The 23,993-nt window shown below is 39.7% G+C and overlaps 4 protein-coding genes across 4 annotated transcripts; 3 read left to right on the forward strand and 1 right to left on the reverse strand.

The window, feature by feature from the left end:
• Nucleotides 1-525: 525 nt before the first annotated feature.
• LOC121318805 (mitochondrial import inner membrane translocase subunit Tim8 A-like) lies at nt 526-2,394 on the forward strand. Its single transcript, XM_041255881.1, has 2 exons — nt 526-755; nt 1,506-2,394. Exons 1-2 carry the CDS (start codon nt 666-668, stop codon nt 1,665-1,667), a joined length of 252 nt encoding a protein of 83 aa, XP_041111815.1. The 5' UTR covers nt 526-665; the 3' UTR covers nt 1,668-2,394.
• Nucleotides 2,395-2,566: 172 nt separating this feature from the next.
• On the reverse strand, nt 2,567-7,800 carry zgc:101583 (uncharacterized protein LOC494104 homolog). The gene is made up of 6 exons (XM_041255880.1): nt 7,712-7,800; nt 6,850-6,994; nt 5,994-6,050; nt 5,251-5,341; nt 4,629-4,789; nt 2,567-4,079 (listed from the first exon to the last, which is right to left on the reverse strand). Exons 2-6 carry the CDS (start codon nt 6,992-6,994, stop codon nt 3,475-3,477), a joined length of 1,059 nt encoding a protein of 352 aa, XP_041111814.1. The 5' UTR covers nt 7,712-7,800; the 3' UTR covers nt 2,567-3,474.
• A 223-nt stretch (nt 7,801-8,023) lies between these two features.
• On the forward strand, nt 8,024-15,629 carry taf7 (TAF7 RNA polymerase II, TATA box binding protein (TBP)-associated factor). Its single transcript, XM_041255879.1, has 13 exons — nt 8,024-8,115; nt 8,650-8,708; nt 8,933-9,009; nt 9,115-9,193; nt 9,460-9,593; nt 9,843-9,966; nt 10,276-10,334; nt 12,271-12,343; nt 12,907-13,020; nt 13,322-13,516; nt 14,467-14,579; nt 14,764-14,823; nt 15,287-15,629. The coding sequence occupies exons 2-13, from the start codon at nt 8,669-8,671 to the stop codon at nt 15,329-15,331; spliced, it is 1,113 nt and encodes a 370-aa protein (XP_041111813.1). The 5' UTR covers nt 8,024-8,115; nt 8,650-8,668; the 3' UTR covers nt 15,332-15,629.
• Nucleotides 15,630-16,348: 719 nt separating this feature from the next.
• Nucleotides 16,349-22,773, forward strand: LOC121317876. The gene is made up of 8 exons (XM_041253973.1): nt 16,349-16,444; nt 17,803-17,982; nt 18,228-18,416; nt 19,049-19,225; nt 19,653-19,794; nt 20,845-21,329; nt 21,449-21,590; nt 21,905-22,773. The coding sequence occupies exons 1-8, from the start codon at nt 16,349-16,351 to the stop codon at nt 22,771-22,773; spliced, it is 2,280 nt and encodes a 759-aa protein (XP_041109907.1).
• Nucleotides 22,774-23,993: the final 1,220 nt, after the last annotated feature.

Here is a 23,993-nt window from a genome sequence, read left to right on the forward strand (position 1 = left end):
GACCATTGTTTACCAAGCACCATGAGTGCTTCCCTCATACACTAGCTCAAGAGACCTGCATAAGAGACTGTCAATTGTGCCAAACTGTAACTCATTTAGGTGAAAGGCACACAGCTACATATAAATAACAATACTGCAGGTTCACTAGATTCATGCCTTTAAAGTGTGAGTGACACCACTTGGCTTTTACAGTGCCTCTGTGCAAGTCCACCTCAAACACATTTACGTTTGTTACAGATGGTTAATTGGAGCGTACTTGTAATCACTATTTCAAGGAGCAGAATATTATATTTTATTGTTTACGGTTTTCTTTTTCTGATAAAAACCGATAAAACAACAAAGAGACAAACAAAAAAATCGTAAATAGCTCAAATAAATAAATAAACAACCATCGAAAAATGTAATTAATAATTTTTTTAAGAAGAAAAAGAAAAACAGACGCCCTTATTGTATTATACCGGCGGGAAAACGTCGCTGCACTTGTGTTCTTTCCGTTTCCTGTGAACTCAGCTGAGAGTCGAGACACGTGAAGGTCAGGAACTGCAGATTAGTAAGCGGCACATTTTTTTTTTTTTTTTTTTTTTTTTAGGAACCGGCTCCACGTTTTCTTTTAAAAAAAAAAAAAAGAGAAAGAAAGAACAGAAAGAAAGACGCCGCATGCACGGATGGACCCTCAGCTCCAGCAGTTTATCGAGGTGGAGTCCCAGAAACAGAGGTTTCAGCAGCTCGTGCACCAAATGACAGACGTCTGTTGGGTGAGCTTAGGCAATAACGGAAAATATCGAAAATTGTTTTGTTGGTGGACAACGCAGATTTTAATTACATCTAACTGCATAAGAAAGAACATCAGCCAGGGCCCCTAATAAAGAAAGCGTACATTTCTCATTATAAATGAGATAATAAATGCGCCTTTCTTTAGTAGCTATATGTGTTTGTATGCACAGAGTTGCATATGGCCGTGTAGTGGTATTTCTTTGAAATAGCACGAATCGTTCGAGATGTGAGTTTATACAGCACCATGGTGTTAATAATGTGTATAAACCACTGGCGTCACACTGAAGGCAATTTGCTTATTTAGTTTTTAGCTGTAGTTACACAAAAGTAGAACTAAGTAATGCCCAGAGACACGTTAATGACTGAGGTGTGTTTGCGGTTATTTTGTTAACAGTTATGGTGATGTATATAACAAAATAGCATAAATGACTGGGAAGACATATGCCCAAGCCATTATGCAGAGTTAAAACTGTTGAATGGCAGGCTGTATGGTCTGCATTCATTAATGTTGAAACTTTAAAACTGGACAGATGCACGCATGTATGTATATATATATATATATATATATATATATATATATATATATATATATATATATATATACACACACACACACACTTACAATTATACAAGCCATTAAACAATAAAAAAAAAAACTCGGACATGCTACCCAATATCATGATTTCCAGAAAGGTATGTGTTTTACAGCGGTGTTCCTTTGTCTATAACAGGAGAAGTGTATGGACAAACCTGGACCCAAGCTGGACTCCCGGACAGAGACATGCTTCGTAAACTGTGTGGAGCGCTTCATTGACACAAGCCAGTTCATTCTGAACCGACTGGAGCAGACGCAGAGGGGCAGGGGGTCTTTAACGGAGAGCATGTCTGATTAAGATACCTGCCCCACAGCATGGGCATAGACATTCCCTAACACTTCAGCCAGGCTGTAGTGTGCATGTGGGAGGCACAGACTTTTAGCAAGTGGGCATTTGATGGTTTTGCCACCTTGTGCCTCAACCTAACATTACCATTATGCCACAGGGGTGATTTTATCTTGTCCCTGTCCCCACCCAAGCCGATTCTAAGGGATGTCGATATACAATATTTCAGTGTCTGTTCAAACTCAGAGTTGTCGTTTTTTGGAAAGTCATTGGGGATCACATTCAGGTTGAACCCTTTTAGTGAGAAATCTATAGAAGTCAAAGCTTGCCTGTATGTTAGAGCTTTGATTTACTTTCATCATGTATAATTTGTACATGTATTTATTCCTTGGGGAGAATTAGCATTAACCTATGGAAAGATCATTTGCTTATAACACCAATAATAACACAGTGTAATAACACTATTTTCCTGGATGAAGAAACTAGCTTCCTGAATAAGTTATTGATGTGAAATCATTGATTTTAAAGTTATGTTGGGTTACCAGCATTGTTCTTCCACAGACTGATTCCAGTGCCTGATCATTGACCAAGACATGCAGATTTGATCATGGCCTTCCCCCAAAGTGAATGGATAGTTTGTTTTATTTCTGTTTTCATAAAATTGGGAACTGCTATGATATGTATCCAAAGTAACTGAACCCTGCCCTGTTCAAATTGAAAATACAGAAAACTGAAGTAATTCTGTTTCTTGTTTATTTTTTTATTTAATAGTAAAAATGATTCTTGGTAAACGTTAACTGTTAGGTATATTTATCAATAAAATCTGAAACAAATACATGGACAACACAAATTAAATTAGCTGGCAAAACGCATAACTGTATGCATAAAAGAAAAGCAGCCTTCAATACAAATTTGCATAAGTGTACAAGGTCACATTGGATTTATTAAAAGTGTAAATTGTCCTTAAAAGGCCATTGCAGGTTTCCAGTGCAGTACAGGTAATAAAAGCTTATTTGGCAAGACAAACAGTATTTTTTTAAAAAGCTGAACTTAATTTTATTATAAACTACAGTTCTAGTAGATTGCAGGATAAAAGAAAAAAAGTACTTCACATTTATTTAGTAGAATGATTTTTTTGCATTTCATTGTTTTGGTTCCTGAACATTAGTTAACTAAGTCACTTGGAGGCATACTGTTACAATCAAATACAGCAAAATGGTCAGTTCTTTATCGGATTCAAGCCTGATGAAATATTACCAAGGAAAGCATAATAAAATGCATTTGGTAAAGATGACAGTCAGGTGTACCACTGATTCTCTCCTCAAATTAAGAAGACAGTTCTATTTGAGTCTTTGATGGGCACCATCCTCATCAATGTGATCACATTTGAACTACAGTGTTAAGTTGACAGCTTAAAGTATTTAACAATAAATGTTTCATTCATGTTTTTTTTTTTATTTCTTCAGTGATACTGCAAGACTGAATTGTCATTGGTCTTACTGTTATAAATCTCCTGTTTGACAATTTAAGGCGTCATGTCAAGTCACAACACAGCAATGAGGCCGATCAGAAACCAGCTTTATAGACAGTTTTTTGAAGGCAGCGGTGCTCTGAGCGGCTGATTGTTATGGGTTAAGGCTAGCTGACACTGTTGATGGGAGTGTGGAAGAGTGCGTTCGTAATCTTCTCCCAGGAAAACCCTCGAGACACCCCATCTCGTGCCCTGGGACGGACCAAACACTGAATCGTAAAAGGCAGGCTATCATCAGATTCAGCCCCTCGGGTTATTAAGACAGTCCCATTCCTCCCGACTAAATTCTCAGGAGAATATACTTTGCTGGCTCCCCCACCCCGCCTGCCGTCCCTCGGTCTCTGCCTCCTGGTTGGGCAGTGCCACATAGGGCTGCCCCCAAGGACCTCCTCTCTGTCTCCTGAGGAAGAGGGGCAGGGTGTCCCAGGTGAAGCTGATGTCCTTGAAGGCGTGGAGGAGAAAGATGCCCAGAATGATGGTGAGAAAGCCGCTGAAGGTGCCCACAATGTTATCAGCCCCCATTCTGTTCCACTCCTTGAAGAGGATGGCGGAGCAGGACATGACAGCAGTGGTGAAGAATACGTAGTAGATGGGCGTCACAATGGACGTGTTGAAGATGTCCAGGGCCTTGTTCAAGTAATTGATCTGCGTGCTGATGCAGGCCACCAAGCAGATCAGCAGGACCCAGAAAAGGGGGTTCTTCAGCACGCTTTCCCCCATGACCAGCTCCTTGATGCCAATACCCAGGCCCTTGACGCAGGACACCGAGAGGGAGCCAATCACAGAGCAGATCAGCACATACACCAGCACATTCTTCTGGCCATAGCGAGGCCCCGCCACAAATATCAGAATCAGGCTGCTGACCACCACACTCGCAGCAAAGACAATAAAGCCTGCAGGGGGAGATGTAATGAAAAGTTTATGAAGGGTCCACACAGAGGGTAGCCCTGTGCACAGGGGAGGTACTGTCCCAGTGATTAAGAATGGAAGTATCTGTATATTGTACAAATCAAACTGTTGTTGCGTCTATTCTTGTCTTATTCTTATTCAAAGGTTAGTTCCTTAAGACTCCAGGCATTTCCTTTACAGTATTTTAAGAACTAAGGAAGCTTCTTTATCTAGCATGCACATAGCAATACTGGTATCTTGTAGCTTAAAACTTCAATATTAACTTAGTTCAAACTTAAAAATAACACTTCTGCATGATGTGTTAACTGGGATTGCCCATTTAAATGAAAAAATGATTATTCCACCTTCTACAGCACAGCATTAAGATCAGAATATTAAGTCGTATATTCTAATTTAAAAGTTATAATTAGTTTCTGTTCTGGATTTCAAATACCGTCAAAAGTATTGAAAAATGAATATTCTTAAATGGTCACTTTTAAGTGGGTTTGACAGCAGGTTTTCTTTGAATGCAGCAAGGTAAATGGGTCCCGTACCAGGATCCTTGAGTTTCTCTGCCATGGCGTTGAGCGAGACGACCTCCTCCTCCTGGGGAGCGTGGATTACCATGACGCTGGAGCCCAGGATGCACAGCACACAGCCGATCTTCCCATGGACATTGAGACGCTCGTTCAGGAAGTAGGAGGATAGCACAGCACTGAGGAAACAGAAATGCATTGGGATACCAGAACACTGCTCTTTGCTATAACCATGATGCCTTGAGGGTCAAATTTTTGAAAACTTGTTCTTTCCCCTGTAGCTTTTCATTTGACAGGGTTTTATAACTACTGTAAAACCTTTTGCAGAAGTATGCATGCGTGATGTGAATTTGTGTACATGGCATCATACAAATCCAATAACTAAAAATAGTCATTTACGTATACCTACATATAAAGTATGATCAAGATTCAATGGTGTGTAGCCAAGCCTTTTTTTTGCCAAGTGGTAAAAACAAGGTACTGCCAGAAGTTCTTGCACAGGCATGCTTGGGAAAAGAGAAATCTACCAATAAGCATCCTTCATTGCAGTACATTTAGGCTTGTTATATAATAATATTCAACAATGGGACAGGTGCCTGGCAATAGGATATACAATAGGATCTTGCATAACAGTTCTCACCTCACCAGTACACTCAGGGCTCCCAATGGTGTTACCAGCGTTGCCGGCGCAAAGGCATATGCAGCAAAATTGGCAGCTTCTCCTGCTCCCACTGTAAAATATCAAGATATAAAACTAGATTGAAGCACATTTGATCATTACATATAAGGCCAACTTTCTTTGACTGCTGTTAAATAAACCAATAAAAGACAAGAACTGTTTCATTAATGTAAAACTTTTTTTAATCCACCTATGGTTTTAAAAAAAACATTCTTTAAAATAACTCATGGGTTAAGTTAATATGAATAGGGCTCATTGATTCCCATTTAGAAATGTCTGTGGGTGTAATTCTTTGGCCAAATCCTCAGAATTTAAAAATCCCAAACCCACAGGGGGATCTGAAACATCAAGCACTAATAAAAAAAGGCACTAAGAGAAGTGATTCAGCAAATACAATAGGTTCAGATTCAGATGTAATTCAGATGCAAGGCTGCAGATGAGGTTTGTTAAAGGGTTCAGCTGGCAGGCACTTAAATATCCAAGCCTGCACAAAAACTAATTTCACAAGACAGTCTCCAAAGTAACAACTCAGTATGGGGCTTGTGCAATTACACACATTACCCACTGGTCACATGAACCAGGGCTAACCTGAATGCCCACTGTCGTTTGATTCTCTTTTTTTTTTTCCCCCCTTCCAAACCCTTTATGCTGATAAACCAGCGTGGAAATGTGAAGACAGTCCTCCTGCTTTTCTGGAGACTTACTTGAAAGCAGCCCAGCCCACCACAACCATTCTTTGAGGTAAGCATGTCCACCTTGACCTAAACAATCGAGAAGAGACGTGTCAAACCTTGCGTGTCATCTGAAGAACAAATGTTTACTTTCCCCAGTGTCTTTAACACTTAACAGTCTTATTTTAGAATTACTAAATACACCACCAAGAGATAGTTATGGGTGACTGAAGAATAACTACATTTAAGAGTATATCTGCTACTATAGAGTACTAATAAAAGGTTTAATTAAAAAAAAAAAAACTTTCAAATGCATGCAGAACAGATAAGAATATTGCAGTATTTGCAACATTTCCATGTTAGCAGAAGGGCCCCCTTGATGCTGCTAAATGAGGTGGGGGTGGCTGACTCATACAGCCTTCCTTTAAAACCTGATGTGCAATAAGATATTACTTTTTTTTTAAGTAATCAGATTACTTTTCACTTTCTGGAACCATTAGTAGTTTAATTACTATTTCAAAGTAATATTAACATTCCAGATTGCTGACCATGGAGACAGTGAATCTTTTCCTTTCTCCAAAATCCTTGGAAAATGATGGAAAATGTCAACAGGGCTATAAAAGGGTACGTATTGTTAATTGTAAATCATTCAAATTAAATCTACGCGTGCAATTTGGAAGAGACTGTCCTCTGTTCCACAGTTAATTACAAAACGAGAGCACTGAAATGGAGGAATTGTGTGAATAGAGTAATAAATCAAACCTTGCCAGCAGGGGTCACGATTGTGTTAAAAAAATAAATAAATCTTGATGTTTTTAGGGAAGTTGGTGGTTGTTGTTATATATATATGTGTGTGTGTGTGTGTGTGTGTTATTAATCGCATACATACCTGCTCGCATTGAACCCTTGCTGGCTAGTCGCAAAAGACCTTTCTTCTTTAGAATGAAGCTTCCCCCAATAAAGACACTTGAACTGATTGCAAGTCCTAGGCCGATGTAGAAATCATTGCGGTTGGCTGGACTAAGGGCAGTCATCTATGTGAAAAGGCACAAGAAAGTATAGAACACATGCGCAAACTTCAAGTTTGACAATAGCGTCCTACAAACAGGAACAGCGCAATGAAACTACGCGGTACAGTTACAGTTAAATGCTTGGATATTATGGGTACGGTCCATTTGAAAAACAAGCTTCAACTAAATCACATGCAACTGTACACTTCTCCTAACCTGCACAGTACTAGTTACTGTTGCAAGTATGATGACATTTCGAAATCCGGATTACCTTTCGTAATCGGCAAGATATATAGATGTCTTTGATTATACTTATTGCGTTATTTTAAAAATGAGAAACAATGATGCTTGTTAAAAAAAATAAATAAAAAAATAAAAACTTTTCAAACCCTTTACAAGTAATATACTAATTGTTAAGTTTCGAAGTAAACCCTAGTAGGCAGCTAACGTAAAATAACTTACCACAAGTTTGATTCATAAGTTTTTCTGTTTGTTTGTTTGTTTTATTTTTTACTTTGTTTGTTTGTTTGTTTTTTGCTAATAACATATAATTAATTAAAAGACAGTGAACAGGATTTAAGTAACAAACTAGCTAATATTAAAACTGTAGCCTAACTTCAGTTTGTAACTACCCGCATATACTAAATACAAATGTATTAAAACACTGATAAATAAATAAGTGATATATTTTATTTACTAAACAATAACAATGCACATTCTCATAGATACACCACTCCTTACCTTGCTTTAGCAATGCCTCTTAGCTCCTGGCACCAACATGAAGCAACACTCACATCACCGGCTCCACTTCCTGGTTTCACTGCAAGGACTCGCATTCATCCTCCCAGAAACAGCCTATTCGTCCAAACTGGCTTTCTGTATCTAAATGTGTTTTGGTGGCAGAACACGAGCACGGTTTTCTCAATGTCACTGCAGATTTGATATATTTAATATACTTTTCATATAATCCAATCTATTATACCGCCAGCGATAGATCAAGGGACACGGGTCGGAACCCTTCATCAACAGGCTTTGTTTTCATCGGTCAAACCAGACAGAACAAAATCCGGTTAGCTGCTGTGTGTGTCTGCTTCGTTGTTTTCGTTTGGGGAGTTTGTTGGTGTGAGAAACAACGATTTTAAGAGGTATTTGTTAACAGTTTTCTTTATTTTTTAACTATTTAAGTCAATTAATTAATGTATCTAGATATAAGTGCTCAGTTTATTCTATTAAATATTTGCTATTAGATTTACACCAATAAATACTGAGTATTCACAACTGCAGACTACCATTTAAATTCGTAACTGAAAGCCGTTTAAACCGTAATAGACTTCGTGTTAAGGAACATTATTGTGGAAAGCAAGACGGGCGTACAGACATAGTAATTTAAACCAGTCACAAAGACAGTTGTATGAATGAAGAAAGAAGCACACGAAGTGTACGTGTTTCACGGGTGGAAATACGACCCCTATTGCACAGCAGTTAACATATTCAAGGTTTTACTGTGAGCTTCATTAGCCACAGTGTATAGGTGACAAACTCAGGTGTGTCTTATTAAACTCGTAGTAAAACAAGGAATGGATCGGACTGCTATGCAGTGGGAGTCTTGTTTCCATTCCTGTGGATACGGTGTTGTTAACTCGTCCTTATTTTTTTTTTTTTTTTTTTTGGTAAATTAGGTTTACTTGAAGCTTTCACATGCAGAACAAAAAGACCAAGGTGACATCCAAAGCTAAAGGTCAGTGAATGCATTTAATTGTGGTAATACGTAGTTGTTGTTGTTATTATATATTATAATCTGTTGGCATATACTGGTATGCATGGGGTTCAGGTTATGGATAGATAACTGTGCTCTTAAACATGTGTAATAGTCTTCTAGCAATCAGCACCCCACTGTAAAGTAGTCCATGTGTTAACAATATTTCAATTTAACTAGTTTGTTCATTTTCTCTTGTACTTTAGTGGGGAAAGCTGGCTCCAAGAACAAAGACGATGCCCCTCACGAACTTGAGAGCCAGTTTGTTCTGCGTCTTCCTCCAGTAAGAAATGGGCAATTAAATTCTCATTGTCGACGATTTTTTGCGGAGCAGTAACTTTGTCAAACTAAAACAAACACTGATTAAAAACGGTCTCTGTATTGACAGGAATATGCGTCTACCGTGCGGAGAGCTGTGCAGTCTGGAAGTGTAAATCTCAAAGACAGACTGACCATAGAGCTGCATGGTTGGTACACTTTAGATGTTATTGGTGATTAACCAATTCTTTTTTTTTTATGGTCCTGGAATACTAAAGATCTGCAAAATGTCCTTTAAGAATAACTAATTGTTTGTTTATGCTGTGTATATATAGATTTGTATTGTATAATATTTCTTATTGAAGTTTGTTTGGTAGCTGAGTCCTTATGTTAATATTTCCTGCGGGGGGGGGGGGTTGTTAAACCACACAGTTTTTCTTTTCCATTACTTCAAACTGTTTTTGTCTTTTCATAGCTGACGGGCGCCATGGGATAGTGAGAGTGGACCGGGTGCCTCTTGCTTGCAAGTTGGTTGACCTTCCCTGTATTCTTGAGTCTCTCAAAACTGTGGATAAGAAAACATTTTATAAAACTGCTGATGTTTGTCAGGTATGGTTTTTAGGTGTGATTTTTTTGCTTGCTTTGGCAATGAAATAGTTTTTGTTTCTGGTACTCAGGCTGTTGTAATCAGATGTTCCAAAAAATGATGTTTCTTCCACCTGGCCGTCTGCATGAAATATCCCATAGGTATCAAATTGTTACCTTGGTTATGGTTTTTGGCAAACTCTTTTTAGGACCCCATTTCAAAGTGATGGAATAGCTATGACTGGACTTCTTTCTTGTGTTCTTTGTGAGCAGATGCTGGTGTGTACTGTGGATGGAGATCTCTATCCCCCTCTGGAGGAGCCAACGGGCGTTACAGACCCCAAGAACAAGAAGAAAGACAAAGACAAAGAGAAGAAGTTTGTCTGGAATCATGGCAGTAAGTATGATACCCTCAGCTTTTTAGGACAGCACAGCAATCCTAAACTGACCCTCTATTAAGGGTGTCATTGGACTCTTGTTAGTATGCATTTATTACAGATATTTGCTTGCATTCATTTTGCATTTAACCAGGTGGGTACAATAACCATGATTACCAAGAGTTATAATTATATGTCCTTGTGCAATACACAACAATATTCAGCTGAAAGATAAGCTCCTCAGGTGTCTGTGATCCATGATGTGTGTGGGGGTATTCACACTTGTTTTCATGGTTTATGTCTGATAGTACTTTTTACCTGATTTTTAGTTACATGCCCTCTTAAGAACACCAGGAAGAGAAGGTTCAGGAAAACTGCAAAAAAGAAGGTAAATTCTCTTTAAAAATGAATTTGAATACTAAAGCAGATGTATTTCCTGTTAATGTATTTGTCCTCTTGCTCTTCTAAGAGAATGACGTGGATTGTGTGTGTTTGTAATGCACTGTCACTGATCTATTCAAGATGGAGATTTAACATCAGTTGACTGACAAGGATGGGTAAAACGCTTACTCTCTGCTTAGGATAATATGTTTGTAAAATTCTCTGGGGATTTTATTTTACACACACATATATATATATTTAGATCTTTCATTTTATCTGAAATGCATTTGATGGCTTGATGCCAGGTGCTCCTACACTGAACAGTGATATAAACGCAGCATGTAAAGTGTTGGTCCCATGTTTCATGAGCTGAAACAAGATCCCAGAAATTTTCCATACGCACAAAAAGCTTATTTCTCTCATTTTTTGTGCACAAATTGGTTTACATCCCTGTTAGTGAGCATTTTTCCTTTGCCAAGATAATCCATCCACCTGACAGGTGTGGCCTATCAAGAAGCTGATTAAACAGCATGATCATTACACAGGTGCACCTTGTGCTGGGGACTATAAAAGGCCACTCTAAAATATGCAGTTTTGTCACACAGCACAATGCCACAGATGTCTCAAGTTTTGAGGTAGTGTACAATTGGCATGCTGACTGCAGGAATGTCAACCAGATCTGTTGCCAGAGAATTGAATGTTCATTTCTCTATCATAAGCCACCTCCAACGTCGTTTTAGAGAATTTGGCAGTATGTCCAACCAGCCTCACAACCGCAGACCACGTGTAACCATGCCAGTCCAGGACCTCCACATCTGGCTTCTTCACCTGCGGGATCGTCTGAGACCAGCCACTCGGACAGCTGATGAAACTGTGGGTTTGCGTAACTGAAGAATTTCTGCACAAACTGTCAGAAACCATCTCGGAGAAGCTCATTTGTGTGCTCGTCATCCTCACCAGGGTCTTGACCAGACTGCAGTTCGGCGTCTTAACCGACTTCAGTGGGCAAATGCTCACCTTCAATGGCCACTGGCACGCTGGAGAAGTGTGCTCTTCACGGATGAATTCCGGTTTCAACTGTACCGGGCAGGTGGCAGACAGCGTGTATGGCGTTGTGTGGGCGAGCAGTTTGCTGATGTCAACGTTGTGAACAGAGTGCCCCGTAGTAGCGGTGGGGTTATGGTATGGGCAGGCATAAGCTACGGACAACGAACACAATTGCATTTTATCAATTGCAATTTGAATGCACAGAGATACCGTGACGAGATCCTGAGGCCCACTGTCGTGCCATTCATCCGCCGCCATCAACTCATGTTTCAGCATGATAATGCACGGCCCCATGTCGCAAGGATCTGTAATCAATTCCTGGAAGCTGAAAATGTCCCAATTCTTCCATGACCTGCATACTCACCAGACATGTCACCCATTGAGCATGTTTGTGAGGCTCTGGATTGACGTGTACGACAGCGTGTTCCAGTTCCCGCCCAACTTCGCACAGCCATTGAAGAGGAGTGGGACAACATTCCACAGGCCACAATCAACAGCCTGATCAACTCTATGTGAAGGAGATGTGTTGCGCTGCATGAGGCAAATAGTGGTCACACCAGATACTGACTGTTTTTTTTGATCCACGCCCCTACCTTTTTTTAAGGTATCTGTGACCAACAGATGCATATCTGTATCCCCAGTAATGTAAAATCCATAGATTAGGGGCTAATACATTTATTTCAATTGACCGATTTCTTTATATGAACTGTAACTCAGTAAAATCTTTGAAATTGTTGCATGTTGCTTTTATATTTTTGTTCAGTGTAGTTGTTCATTCACTGTTGAGCTCTAATGGTGTTTGATTTTGTTTTAAGTTTTTTTTTTTTTTTTTTTTTTTTTAAACCACACCTATAACATGACAGTCCTTTACTTAGCCTACCAATAATTCTCTCCAGTATATTGAGTCCCCAGACGTGGAGAAGGAGGTGAAGAGGTTGCTGAGTACAGATTCTGAAGCTGTCAGTGTTCGTATCCTTGTGACTGTACTCTTCCCACGGTTCTATGTAAATCACATTTAGTAAATGTAAATATTTCAGTAGGGATGCAATTTACTGTGGCTTTAACAAGCTCAATAAAATCAAGCCGTGAACCTACTAACCTGGTAGGAGGTCAGTCCTCCACAGCTTATATGGGAAATGCTGCCGAATCCATTGATTGATGTATGCCATCAGCCATTAACACGTTGGTAACCACTTGCTGAGTGATCCAGATACAGTCTTAACCAAAACAGGCTTTATTTGTCAGACACATACAAAAGGTTAAATAAAGCAAATACAGCACTGGTATGCCTTAGTTTAACAAACTCTGGGTTTAAATTCACACATGAATCTGAAATTCCTTTTAAAAAAAAAAAAAAAAAAAAAAAAAAAGGCATGTGTATTTTTCACATTCTTTGCATTAGCAATCTCAACCAAGTAGGTTTATTTTCGTATGTGTGGTAACATTCATCCCACTGCTCAACCCTTTCACTGTGTGTCTGTGGAGCCCTGTGGGTTCTGGTTATGCTTTCCTTGACCCAGCTGGGTGTTCAGGGTGGGAGGTGATAGCTGAGGATGAGACGAAGGAGGCAGATAACCACGGATCACTGGCTAACCTGGACTCCTCTCCTGGGACATCAGGACACAAGCTGGGACATGGCTCCTCAGGTAGAGTGGAAAATAAACCGCAGAGTCCAAATTATTGAGAACATAGCAGCTGGCCACACATGGCACTCCAGAAACCTATTATTTATCATATTAGTTGGACTATTCCACTCAATTGATAGCGCAGGTCTTCTGAAACTTTGCATGGATCTTACCGTGAATATAGGCTTCAATGATCTTCTATTTCAAGACAATCTTGGGTGTGCCACAATATGATTTCTTTGACAGCTATAACTTGTAGTTCTAGTACCTGGTCCAAGGTTTGCTGCTCAGTTTTCAGATTTGATGTGTTCTCTGTTCTCAGTGGAGAGGGACGAGCTGCGGGAAATCTTCAACGACATCAGCAGCAGCAGCGAGGATGAGGAGGATGAAGGAGACCGGCACGAGGATGAAGATCTCAATATCATGGACACCGAGGAGGATCTGGAGCGGCAGCTGCAGGAGAAGCTGAATGAGTCAGACGGGGCGCGGGATGAGAGCGAGGGCAACAACCAGATAGGTAACGCCACTCTTTCACCAAGGGCATTCGTTAAAGGTCTTGGGCAAGACCCTTCATCATTTTTAGATGATTTGCATAGACCTGAAACTATTAGTTACTTTAAAGATGTTTCCATGACTTACTTCCATGAAATACTCCAATGGTAAGATAACTAAAAAAAAACACAAATATTAGACCACCTTTTTGACTAGAAGTCTTTCTCAGTCTTCAGTGTTTAAAATAAATTAGATTAGAAGATTCCTCTTTCTCACAGTACGGAGTGTAGAGCAGGTTTAAAACATGTAAAACAACTTTCTGAAGTAGATTCATTTTGATGTTGTGGATCAAGAGACATGCTGTTTCACAAGAGGGCAACCGAGTAACAAAAATATTTTTTGCAGGCAGCAGGGGGAATCGGCGACTAACAAACAGTAGAAGACAAAACCACCAGATTAATTAATATTATAATATTTAATAATTTATTATTGAACAGAGAAGATTAGTTCAGAGATCCTACCAGAGTTTTCGTACACTGTGTTGTATGCACTCTGTACAGTACCATTGCTGGTAGTGTCACGTTAGCTGTCAGTGTGCTGATATGTAAATAAATCCTGTTCACCTGCGGGGTGTATCAGCTTCAATCTCCATCTCCTGCCTCTTGCTCAGCAGCGTCAGTGTCATGGCAGACAGCTACTCTGTCAAAAGCTAATAAAAGCTGAATCTCAAAACAATAATTGTGTGACTGTGACTATAGTCATTGTTACAGCTGTGTATAATGGTATTTAAAACAGGATTAATTTATCCGACTTTTTACATATTGGCCCTTACTCTGGTCCCACCACAGTGGCATACGTGACAATTACTGTACAATGCAGTCAATATTTTAGAAATGGTAGAAAGTGTGTGAGCATGTGTGTATTAGTACCCCAATTGCATCAAGTGATTTAAAGCATGCACTGTTCTTGTTGTAGTTTTAGAGTTTCAGGTGCAGATCAACAATGTAAAAAACAAGCTTCAGGAAACACAAGATAGAAAGAAGCAGCAAGAAGATCTGATCATGAAGGTGGAGAACCTGGCTCTCAAGGTAAGACTTAATGGTGCTGTTGGCTTTATGGTTTATTCCTAGTCTCAACCTGTATAACGTTTTATGGTCAATGCAATAGCGCTGGTAGTTCAGCTACTGGGATTTATTGCCTCGTTCTTCATGGGTCCTGTCAATGGGTGGTATGAATGCCAGTTAATGTGTTTTGTTTGTCTTGTTTCCAAAGAATCGCTTCCAAACCTTGCTGGATGAAATAATACAAGAAGAAGAAAGACTCATGGAGCAGGTGAGTAACAAACCCGTGTTTTGGAAGGATGATGACGACACTGAAGACAGAGGCCTGAGAAGTGCTCAGGAAAGATGCAGTTTTAGGGAGGTGCTAGATTAATAGGTGCAAAAGAATGTGTCAGATTAGCAGCACATCAGTCAAGCCTCCATCTGGAGGTATAAGTGGGAGGGCAGAGGATGATATGTGCTGCCCTATAATCATGGTTTATGAGTGCATTTTCTGCACAACTAGTTGGTGAAATACTTAATCATAAGATCAGAATAAAATGACACTGGGACATAAAAACATAATGTTAAAACATTTATTTACTGGATTAGTATTATTCAGATGGAGGAGAAACTAATAGTAATAATTGGTCATTCCAGATTGGGAGAAAATCAGGGTTAAAAATAATTGTAAAAAATACATTTTGGTAGTATTGTATGTGATATATGTACCTTCTGTGTTCCCCTATGAACAGCTGGCTTCGCTGCAAGAACAGTTGGATTCCCTGATTGAAAAGTGATCTCCTTAGCTGAGGTTTAGTAGCAGGGGGCAGTGCAACCACAGAGCTGCTAGTGACCAGGCCACCACAGACAACTAGAAACTTCCAGCCCTAATCCCTTCAATTTATGGACATTCCTTACATGACCTTGTCTATCGCTAAGTGACACAGAATATGCACACCATTTGTACTGTGTACAGTACTTGTATTCTCTCATTTGGTGGGCTGTTTGTTGCATGTTTAATACAAAGTCATTTCTTTATTGCATTTTTTCTTCAATTTAATGCAAAAAAAATAAAATAAAATTGTAATCATAAAACACCATTTGGCAAGTGAGTGTAATTCTTTAATTGGGGTATGTGAGGTGAATTTTCTCCACTGTTACAGGATGAAGCTAAATAACATCTGATACCATTGTATGATGAATTAGTTATAAATTGATTTTGTTTTAAATTGTGATGGTTTAATAAACTCTATTACTGTTTAACAGCACTGTCAGGTTCTATTCATCTGTACAAAAGTTCAGACTGTTCCAGTTCGTTAACACAATAGATTGGCCTTTGGAACGATAGGACTCCATTATGTGAAAGATTCAGGTTTCCAGAAGGCACTGCTTTTAAATGGATGCATTAGACAATCCCGATGTAAATGGTTTACAATATTTTTTGATGAATATCTTGTACCTCATACCAGGTTCCAGAATAGGCTATACCTGGGATTAAACGCGTTACAAAATAATTTCATACCCCCCCAATGATCTCACACACACACCTTGTGAATCTCCCCCTTCTTTAGTACTACAAGGGATTACACTGAATCTTAACAGGAATTACCTGAATCAGATTAGAGTGGCCCAGTCCCCTAATCCCAGCCGTCTGTCAGGAAGCAGACAGGATCAGTTGACTGCATTGCTTTTGCTGCTTTGCTATCAACACAACTCCACTAATTTGGTAAAATAAACAAGCCTATTCGAATCACAAAGCCCTAATATTGTGGAATATTTTAGCGTACTTTTTTAAAATTGCCCAGAACGAAAGGATGGAGGAAATCTACCTTCTGAAAACAGAGGGGGTCAAAAAGAAGATTCTTCATGGAGGACAGGGAGATATCCCAAAATTTCCAAATGGGACGCGGGTAAGAGGATGTGGATGCATTAGTTCCAGGCTTTAAGATGTTTTGTACTTCCAGTGCTTATTCCATTATTTCTGTTGCAGAGAAAAAAAAAACAATAGTTGACCCACTTTGCAGGGAAAGCTTTCCTTAATGATTTGGTATGCTGAGAAATAGTGTGGCTGTTAATGTCTAGTTATTTAATGCTTGTTATCTAATGAGTTTTTATGGCTCCCTCTTGAAGGCAACCTATATATCATTGAGATTGCTTTTATAGAATTTTTTTTTTTTTTTTGTTATTTAATATCTGTAAATAGACTCGAGAATACTATTTTAAAAGACATTGTATAAAATGACAACTCTGTATCTTGTATTGTGACATTTTTAAATCCTTGTGAATGCTTGGGTGCACCTTTTGCTCAATTAGAACTACAGCACTGTCTTTTATAATTTTAATTGTTTTCATTCCATGTGTTGGACCATCTTAATCATAAAATGACATCACAAAGGGTTGCTATTGAACACAAATCAATGTTATGGGCATTAGTGAGCACGAAGGTTCCAGAGCAGCAGCAGAAAAATCTTCTGCCTTCTGCTTTTTTCAAATTTGTCACACAATACCTATATTAGGCCTAAATTAGGCAAGATAAGCCAGCTGGTACTGCTTAAGCTGACTGTTGAAGCATGGCATAAATATTAAAGCAATAGCTAATGCAGCAATAGAAAATGATATATCAGGATTAAATAAGGTAATATGTTAGCACTATTTGGTCTCTTCCATATATACACACACACACACAAATACATACATACATATATATATATATATATATATATATATATATATAGTAAACAGATTGGCTGTAGATCGGGTTTGTGCCCCTTTAAGAATATGACCCAGAAATAAAAATTGATTTTTAAAGCGTTTTCGCTCTCTTTTATTCAAAAATGAATCAAACCAACAAACACCTAGCTTTCACTGAGCACTAACTAAATATATGCAGGTCCCTGACTAACACACAGGACAGCTAAGCTGTTTACCTGACATATAACCCAAAACAAACTAATACAGATTTTTATAAAAACCACCAAACATAGGTTTTTTTACCTCACCATAACAACTCGAGCTCCTCACTCTACAGCCACACACAATTCTGAGCAAACTGGCTGCCTCTCTTATATACCCTGTACCTGGTTCGAATTTACAATGATAGCCAGGTGCAGGGGATAATTAACAATAAAACAATTAACACAACCAAACAAATTAAAAGCAATTAAATCAAACAAAACGTACATTTTCACATGTTTTTAAGCAGGGAGGAATCTGACCCTCCCCCCGCCAACTTATATATATAAAATAAAGCCTTGGTCTATCTCTGCAGGTGAAATTCCACTTCCAGACCCTGAAATGTGGTTTTGAGCGGACAGTGATTGATGACAGTCGCAAGGGCGGGGTCCCCATGGAGATCATTGTGGGGAAGATGTTTAAGATGGAGATCTGGGAGCCCCTGCTCACCTCTATGAGAATCGGAGAGGTGGCTGAGTTCTGGTGTGACAGCATGGTAAGTTACAGCTCCTGCAGTTATCTTCCCTTCAATGAGCTATGACACAACAATACACAAGCACGCCTTTACAGCAGAGATATATCAAACTCCCCTGCATGTAAGCTGGTAACTACCATTACCCAGGCATTTTGCAAAAGTTAATACGCTGGTCTGGTAATATTCCCTTAGTTACACCCTGAAATAGCTATGTGTATTGGAGCTACATGATGGAAAATGTATAATAATGTCTGTCTCCCTCCTAGCACACAGGGCTCTACCCAATGGTCTCCAGTGGTATTCGTAAGGTGGCGATAGGGATTGACCCCCTGGAAGGGCAGAAGCACATGTGTGGGATGGGGAACATGTTTGATTATCACTCCATGGGTTACGAGGACCTGGACGAGCTGATGAAAGAGCCGCAGGCACTGATCTTCATCATGGAGCTGGTCCAGGCAAGAAAGAAACTGTACCGATTATACTTTGAGCTAACATTTGTCAAGATATACGCAAAACCTTGACAAAAATATCTTGCCATGTAATCAAATTAGTCCGCTCTCATAAATGGTCTACCTGCAAAGTTTACCTACAGCGCTTCCCAGCATACCCCTGAAACTGGTCTGGTCAAGCGATGTCAAGATTAAAGTGTGATCCCACTTATATATCCGTGGCATTCGATTTAGCTGACTGTCATTTAAATTGATAACTTAAATGGCTGCTAATTGGAAGTCTGGCAGTTCCCTCATTTACACAAGCTCAAGGCCAGCGTTGGTGCAACAGAACCCAGAATGATTGCAAACACAGGGACATGATAAAAAAAAAATGTGAATGGCATTTTAAGCTTCTTGCTGTACTCTTGGGTATTAATATTATTAATTTATCATTTAGCGGATGCTTTTATCCAAAGCGACTTACAGAGACCAGGGGCTGAATTATGCATCAACAAGTGTTGCTGCAGAGTCACTTACAGTAGGACCTCAGTTTTACGTCTCATCCAAATGATATAAAGGGGTTTATGGTATCATGTTACAATCGAACCCTGGCATTGATGTACCATGCTGCACCCTACTCTGACTCTCTCCCCTAGGTGGACGATCCTTTCTCATACAAGAGAGATTCCTGGGCGATGAGTAAGGATGAGAAGCTGAAGGTGGTCCCCATACTGCACGGGGAGGGAAACAGTCTGGTGAAGCAGGGCTGCTACCGGGCAGCTTCAGAACGGTACCAGGAGGCCGTCATCTGTCTGAGGAACGTCCAGGCCAAGGTGAGTGGACAGCACCTTGTGTTGGTATCTTCACAGCTAGTTTTTGCAGCTAAATAATTATTCTTTTTTTTATTTTATTTTTTAATAAAGATTATGCTGCGCTTGTCCTTTAGCAACGGCTCAGTGCCAAAACTCAATACACCTAATTTAAAAATAGGAATCGGATGATATCAGTGAGTAAAGGCTTTATAAACACATCTGTATAGAGTTAGATTGCTTGCTATTGTGGTCATGGCAACAGTAGTAGTGCAACCTAACAAAGGTTAATGACTCTTGACATATACAGTACAATTACATTCTAGATGGAGCGTTACAGCATGAAGCCTCTACAGCTACAATTAGACCCTTGCTGTCAAAACCACCCTGTGGGTGGCCTTGAATGTTAAACACAGGGAGTGATTGTCTGATTAATGTGGGTTGTTTGCAGGAGAATCCTGGGCATGAGGACTGGGTGAAGCTGGAAAATCTAGTCACCCCCCTGGTTTTGAATTACTGCCAGTGCATGCTGGAGCTGGAGGAGTACTACGAGGTCCTAGAGCACACCAATGAGCTGATCAGCAAGCACAAAGGTACACAGTCACAGTGCAAACAGCATTGTATTTTAGCGGCAGGTTACCTACATTTGAATGGTCTTATAGCGATCTTAGATGACACAACCCCTCTGTCATATTGAAGTAAACAATGCATCATAGTTTTCCCTCCCATACCTTTTTGTGAATGGTTTCGAGTTCTCCATTGTTGAGATTTTTTTAATCAATTTTCTGTTTTTCTCTATCAATCTAACTGGATTCCGTCTTGCTTGTTGGCCTGTGTAGTTTTGCTCTGTTTTTTTGTCTTCTAACTTCTTTTAAAATCATATCAAAGCTTTCTAATGCTTTTCTCAATTACAGGGGAATTCATCAAGCACTAGGCTTCAACTGGTATATATATGTTGAATTTTCTCTGAAACATGCTGAGATTGATAGATGGAGGATTCCTTTAAAAGGAGCACAGCAGATAGACAGTACACCCTGCTCCATCAATCATGCTTTGTGTCCTTGTAATATAGTGAGCATTTCATCTGACTGAAACCTTAATGAGAATTGCACTCGAAGTCTGCACAATGTTGCAAATTCATTCTCTTATCTATTAATCTCGGAGAACCTCTCGTGATTCTGTTTGGTTTTCTAATTCAACCCCCGTGCATCTCTCAGTCACGCTCAGTATCTTTTCCACCTTTCTCTTGTTTGTGTCTGTTTCGGGCCATTACTTTGAGGATCGCTCCTGTATCCTGTCTCACACTCTGTGTCCATCTCAATTGGTTTTGATTGCGCTCATTTATTGATGGGCTTTACAGACGTTAAGTCGAGCGCACACAAAATGAGACATTAAAAAAAAAAAGCAGAACAGAAAAAAAATTGCTGATAAGTGTTGCGGTAGCAAATAAGATATAAGTAGGGTAAGATAAACCCTGATTTCTGACAATGTGTTCAAGTAAACCCTGAAAAAGCCTGATACTAACATCAGAATTAAACTTAAAATATTTGTGTACCATATAACAAAAGAAGTCATCCCTACCATAATTCCCAACACACAAATATATCCATATATTTTTTTTTTCTTCTGCGTTCCATCCCCAGACAATGTGAAGGCCTATTACAAGCGTGCGAAAGCTCACGCGGCAGTGTGGAATGAGGCCGAGGCACGGCAGGACTTCCTCACTGCTGCCAACCTGGACCCATCGCTGGCCCCTGCAGTGCGCAAGGAGCTGAGATTGCTGGGGGAGAGAATGAGGACCAAGTACAGCGAGGAGAAGATGACCTACTGGGGCATCCTGGAAGATAAAGGAGGGGAGGCCAGGGAGAGAGAGAGCCAGAGGAATATGGAGGACAGCAGTGCGGCAGATTCAAAAAGGGACACCAATGAGAAAACAACGGCGAGCGACAAGCTGGCACCGAGAACCAGTCGGACCTCAAGCAAAGAAGGGAAGGGCAAGGAGCAGATGCTCAGGCTGGTTCCTTTTCTGAACAACGAGGGGAACTATTTGCTCACAGAGCAACGTTACAGGGAGGCTTCACAAAAGTACCAAGAGGCCATCGTCTATCTGAAGACCATCCAGACTAGGGTAAGCCTAGAAATCTTGAGCTGAGGTCAGAACACGGATTTCGATGCAAGTTAGAGGTCTGCAGTCAATAAAATATACCCATAAAAGGGGAAGTAACACTGGCTTTGTGTTCTGTGCAGGAGAAGCATGATGAGGAGGACTTAGCGTCGCTAGAGAATCTCCTGTGCCCCATAGTGTTGAATTACTGCCAGTGCATGCTGAAGCTGAAAGAGTACAATGAAGTCTTGGAACACACCACTGAGCTGATCAGCAAGCACAAAGGTACACATCTTAAACTGGAATGAATTGGAGGCTGAGAATCCTACTAATCTAAAATGCCATTCCTAGTATGACGGCAAGCATTGAGTTTAATTATAAGCTGAATGGAACTTACAGAAAGTCTTTTCCTCTTACCTCAATTGCTCAGAGAGCTTCTATGGATTTGGATTCTGTCTTTCTCTGTAATTCGCCCTTCTCTTTATTTCTGTATCTCTGACTGATTCAGCATAGTTCTCTAGAGTTCAATGCCCTGTAATGTTTTGCACAGGAACCAGTATACTCTTATTGTTATTTTTAATTTCCTATCTCTCCCTCAGACAATGTGAAGGCCTATTACAAGCGCGGAAAAGCTCATGCCGCATTGTTTAATGATAAAGAGGCACGGAAGGATTTCCTGATGGTCTGTAAGCTGGACCCCATGTTTGGCCCCACCGTGCGGAAAGATCTGAAAATCATGGGGGAAGCCATGAGAGCCAAGCTCAGCAACCAGATGAAAAGCTACTGGGGCGGCATCAAGGACAGGCATGAGCAAAGAAGAGAGATCAAGGGAGCAGAGAGACAGAGGGATATAGTAGGGGCAGGGGGTGCCAAAGAGAAAGAAACAAATATGAAAGAGGAGAATGGTGTGAATAGAGGGATAGGTACAAAGAAGACTGGTGAGAGTACATCAGTAGAGAACAATGGGAACAGAGCTACAGAAACTATGAGAAGCCATGACAACCCAGGAGCAGTAACAGAAGAGAACAATGAGGCTACAACAGTCATAAATACAGATTCGACCAATAAGAATGTAGAGGCAGGTATAGTTGAGACGAATGAGATCACAGGGACAGATATAGCTGAACCTAAAAAGACCAATGACAATACAAGTAATGAGTGGACCAATGAGACTACAATGGCAGGCATGGAGGTTGCAAACACATTTACAGGTATAAAGAAAGAAAAAGAGGCCAGTGAGAATAACGTAGCAGTCACACATAAGAAGTGGACCAATGAGAATGCCAGGGCAGGTATAGATGAGTCCAAATGTACAGGTGAGTGTATGGATGAGAACATAGCAGCAGCAACAGTGCAGTCAAATGGAACCAATCAGAATAAAGAGGCAGGTAAATCAGTGGCCAACGAGAACATCGGACAGGGCATTTCTGCAGAAAATGTTGACATTGTCATTAAGGAAGCCAAATAGAATGGCTAGCTAATCAGAGTGCAGTGCAGGTGTAAGGCCCGGATCAATTGAGTCAATGTAAAGGTGTTCTGTACCAGTATGGATGGTGTGCAGTGCTGTATGTTGCTGATAAACTGCAAACAGAACCAAAACTTGCCAATAAAAAGAAGACGCAAAAGCAGGTAATTATAACAAATACAAATTTATTTCTGTACACAATATAAGTAGAAAGCAAGCCAGTACCCCATCAGTTAAAAGGTCAGCTTTTCACTGTCATCGTTTTATACAAATTTCAACAAAAACTGTTAAAGAAGCCCATACACACTGTATGTTTTATGTTTAGATGTAAAATGAAATGGAAGTTCTGTAGCTGTGAGACATAGGGGTTGTGTTAGGGGGAGGCAATGGACTTCCACCAGAAGTGACTGTGAGCAATGTTTAGGTTAGGATCTAGTTGGAAAAATAATCTAGGTTGTTGCTGGTTGGAAAAGAATTTGACAGCCCATTTAAAAAACAAAAACAACAACAAAAAAAAAAAACACATTGTCAAAGATAACTGCATTTATCATTAAAGGCTTGCACATACAGTATTTTTAAAACATTTTTTAAGGCAGCACTGCAAGATATGGTTTTCAATTGGTTACAGTTATTAGTATCCTGTTACATTGCCAGACAACCACACACTTTAACGATACCTCCTTAAATCCCTTCCTGTGATCACCATGTATCTAGGGAGTGTAACCAGAAAACACACATATATATGGAACCACAGAGCAGGGAAATCTTTAACTCATTATCTCCATTGCTTGGCATTAAAATAGTCACAATAATACATAAACAACTTTTTAATTTAATTAAATAAACGAGTAAGCATTCAAAGGGTAAAAGTGTATCAAATATTTATCTTTTTGTTTCACTGTGCTTACTTTAAATTCAATTCAGATCAAGAGAAGAACATTTTCAGAGTGCGTCTAAAATGAAGTCCCCATGTGAATACTGTTGCTGTACCTATAGCGACACCACTTTCTATTAATTCTATTAAGGGGTCTATTTGATTAATTTGCAGTCTGCCGTGATAAGTCACCATTGTTTGCTTTTTTTAAGCATTTTACCGCACTGGAGAAATCACCCCTATCTTGTGTCCACCAACTATCTGTGCTTATCCTGTGATTACCACTAACAATAAGAGCTCTCCAGTGCTGTAAAATCCAACTATGGCTTATCCTGGTTATTTTTTTAAA

This window comes from Polyodon spathula, chromosome 7, assembly GCF_017654505.1.
Source record: "Polyodon spathula isolate WHYD16114869_AA chromosome 7, ASM1765450v1, whole genome shotgun sequence".
In the NCBI taxonomy this organism is placed as follows: Eukaryota; Metazoa; Chordata; class Actinopteri; order Acipenseriformes; family Polyodontidae; genus Polyodon; species Polyodon spathula.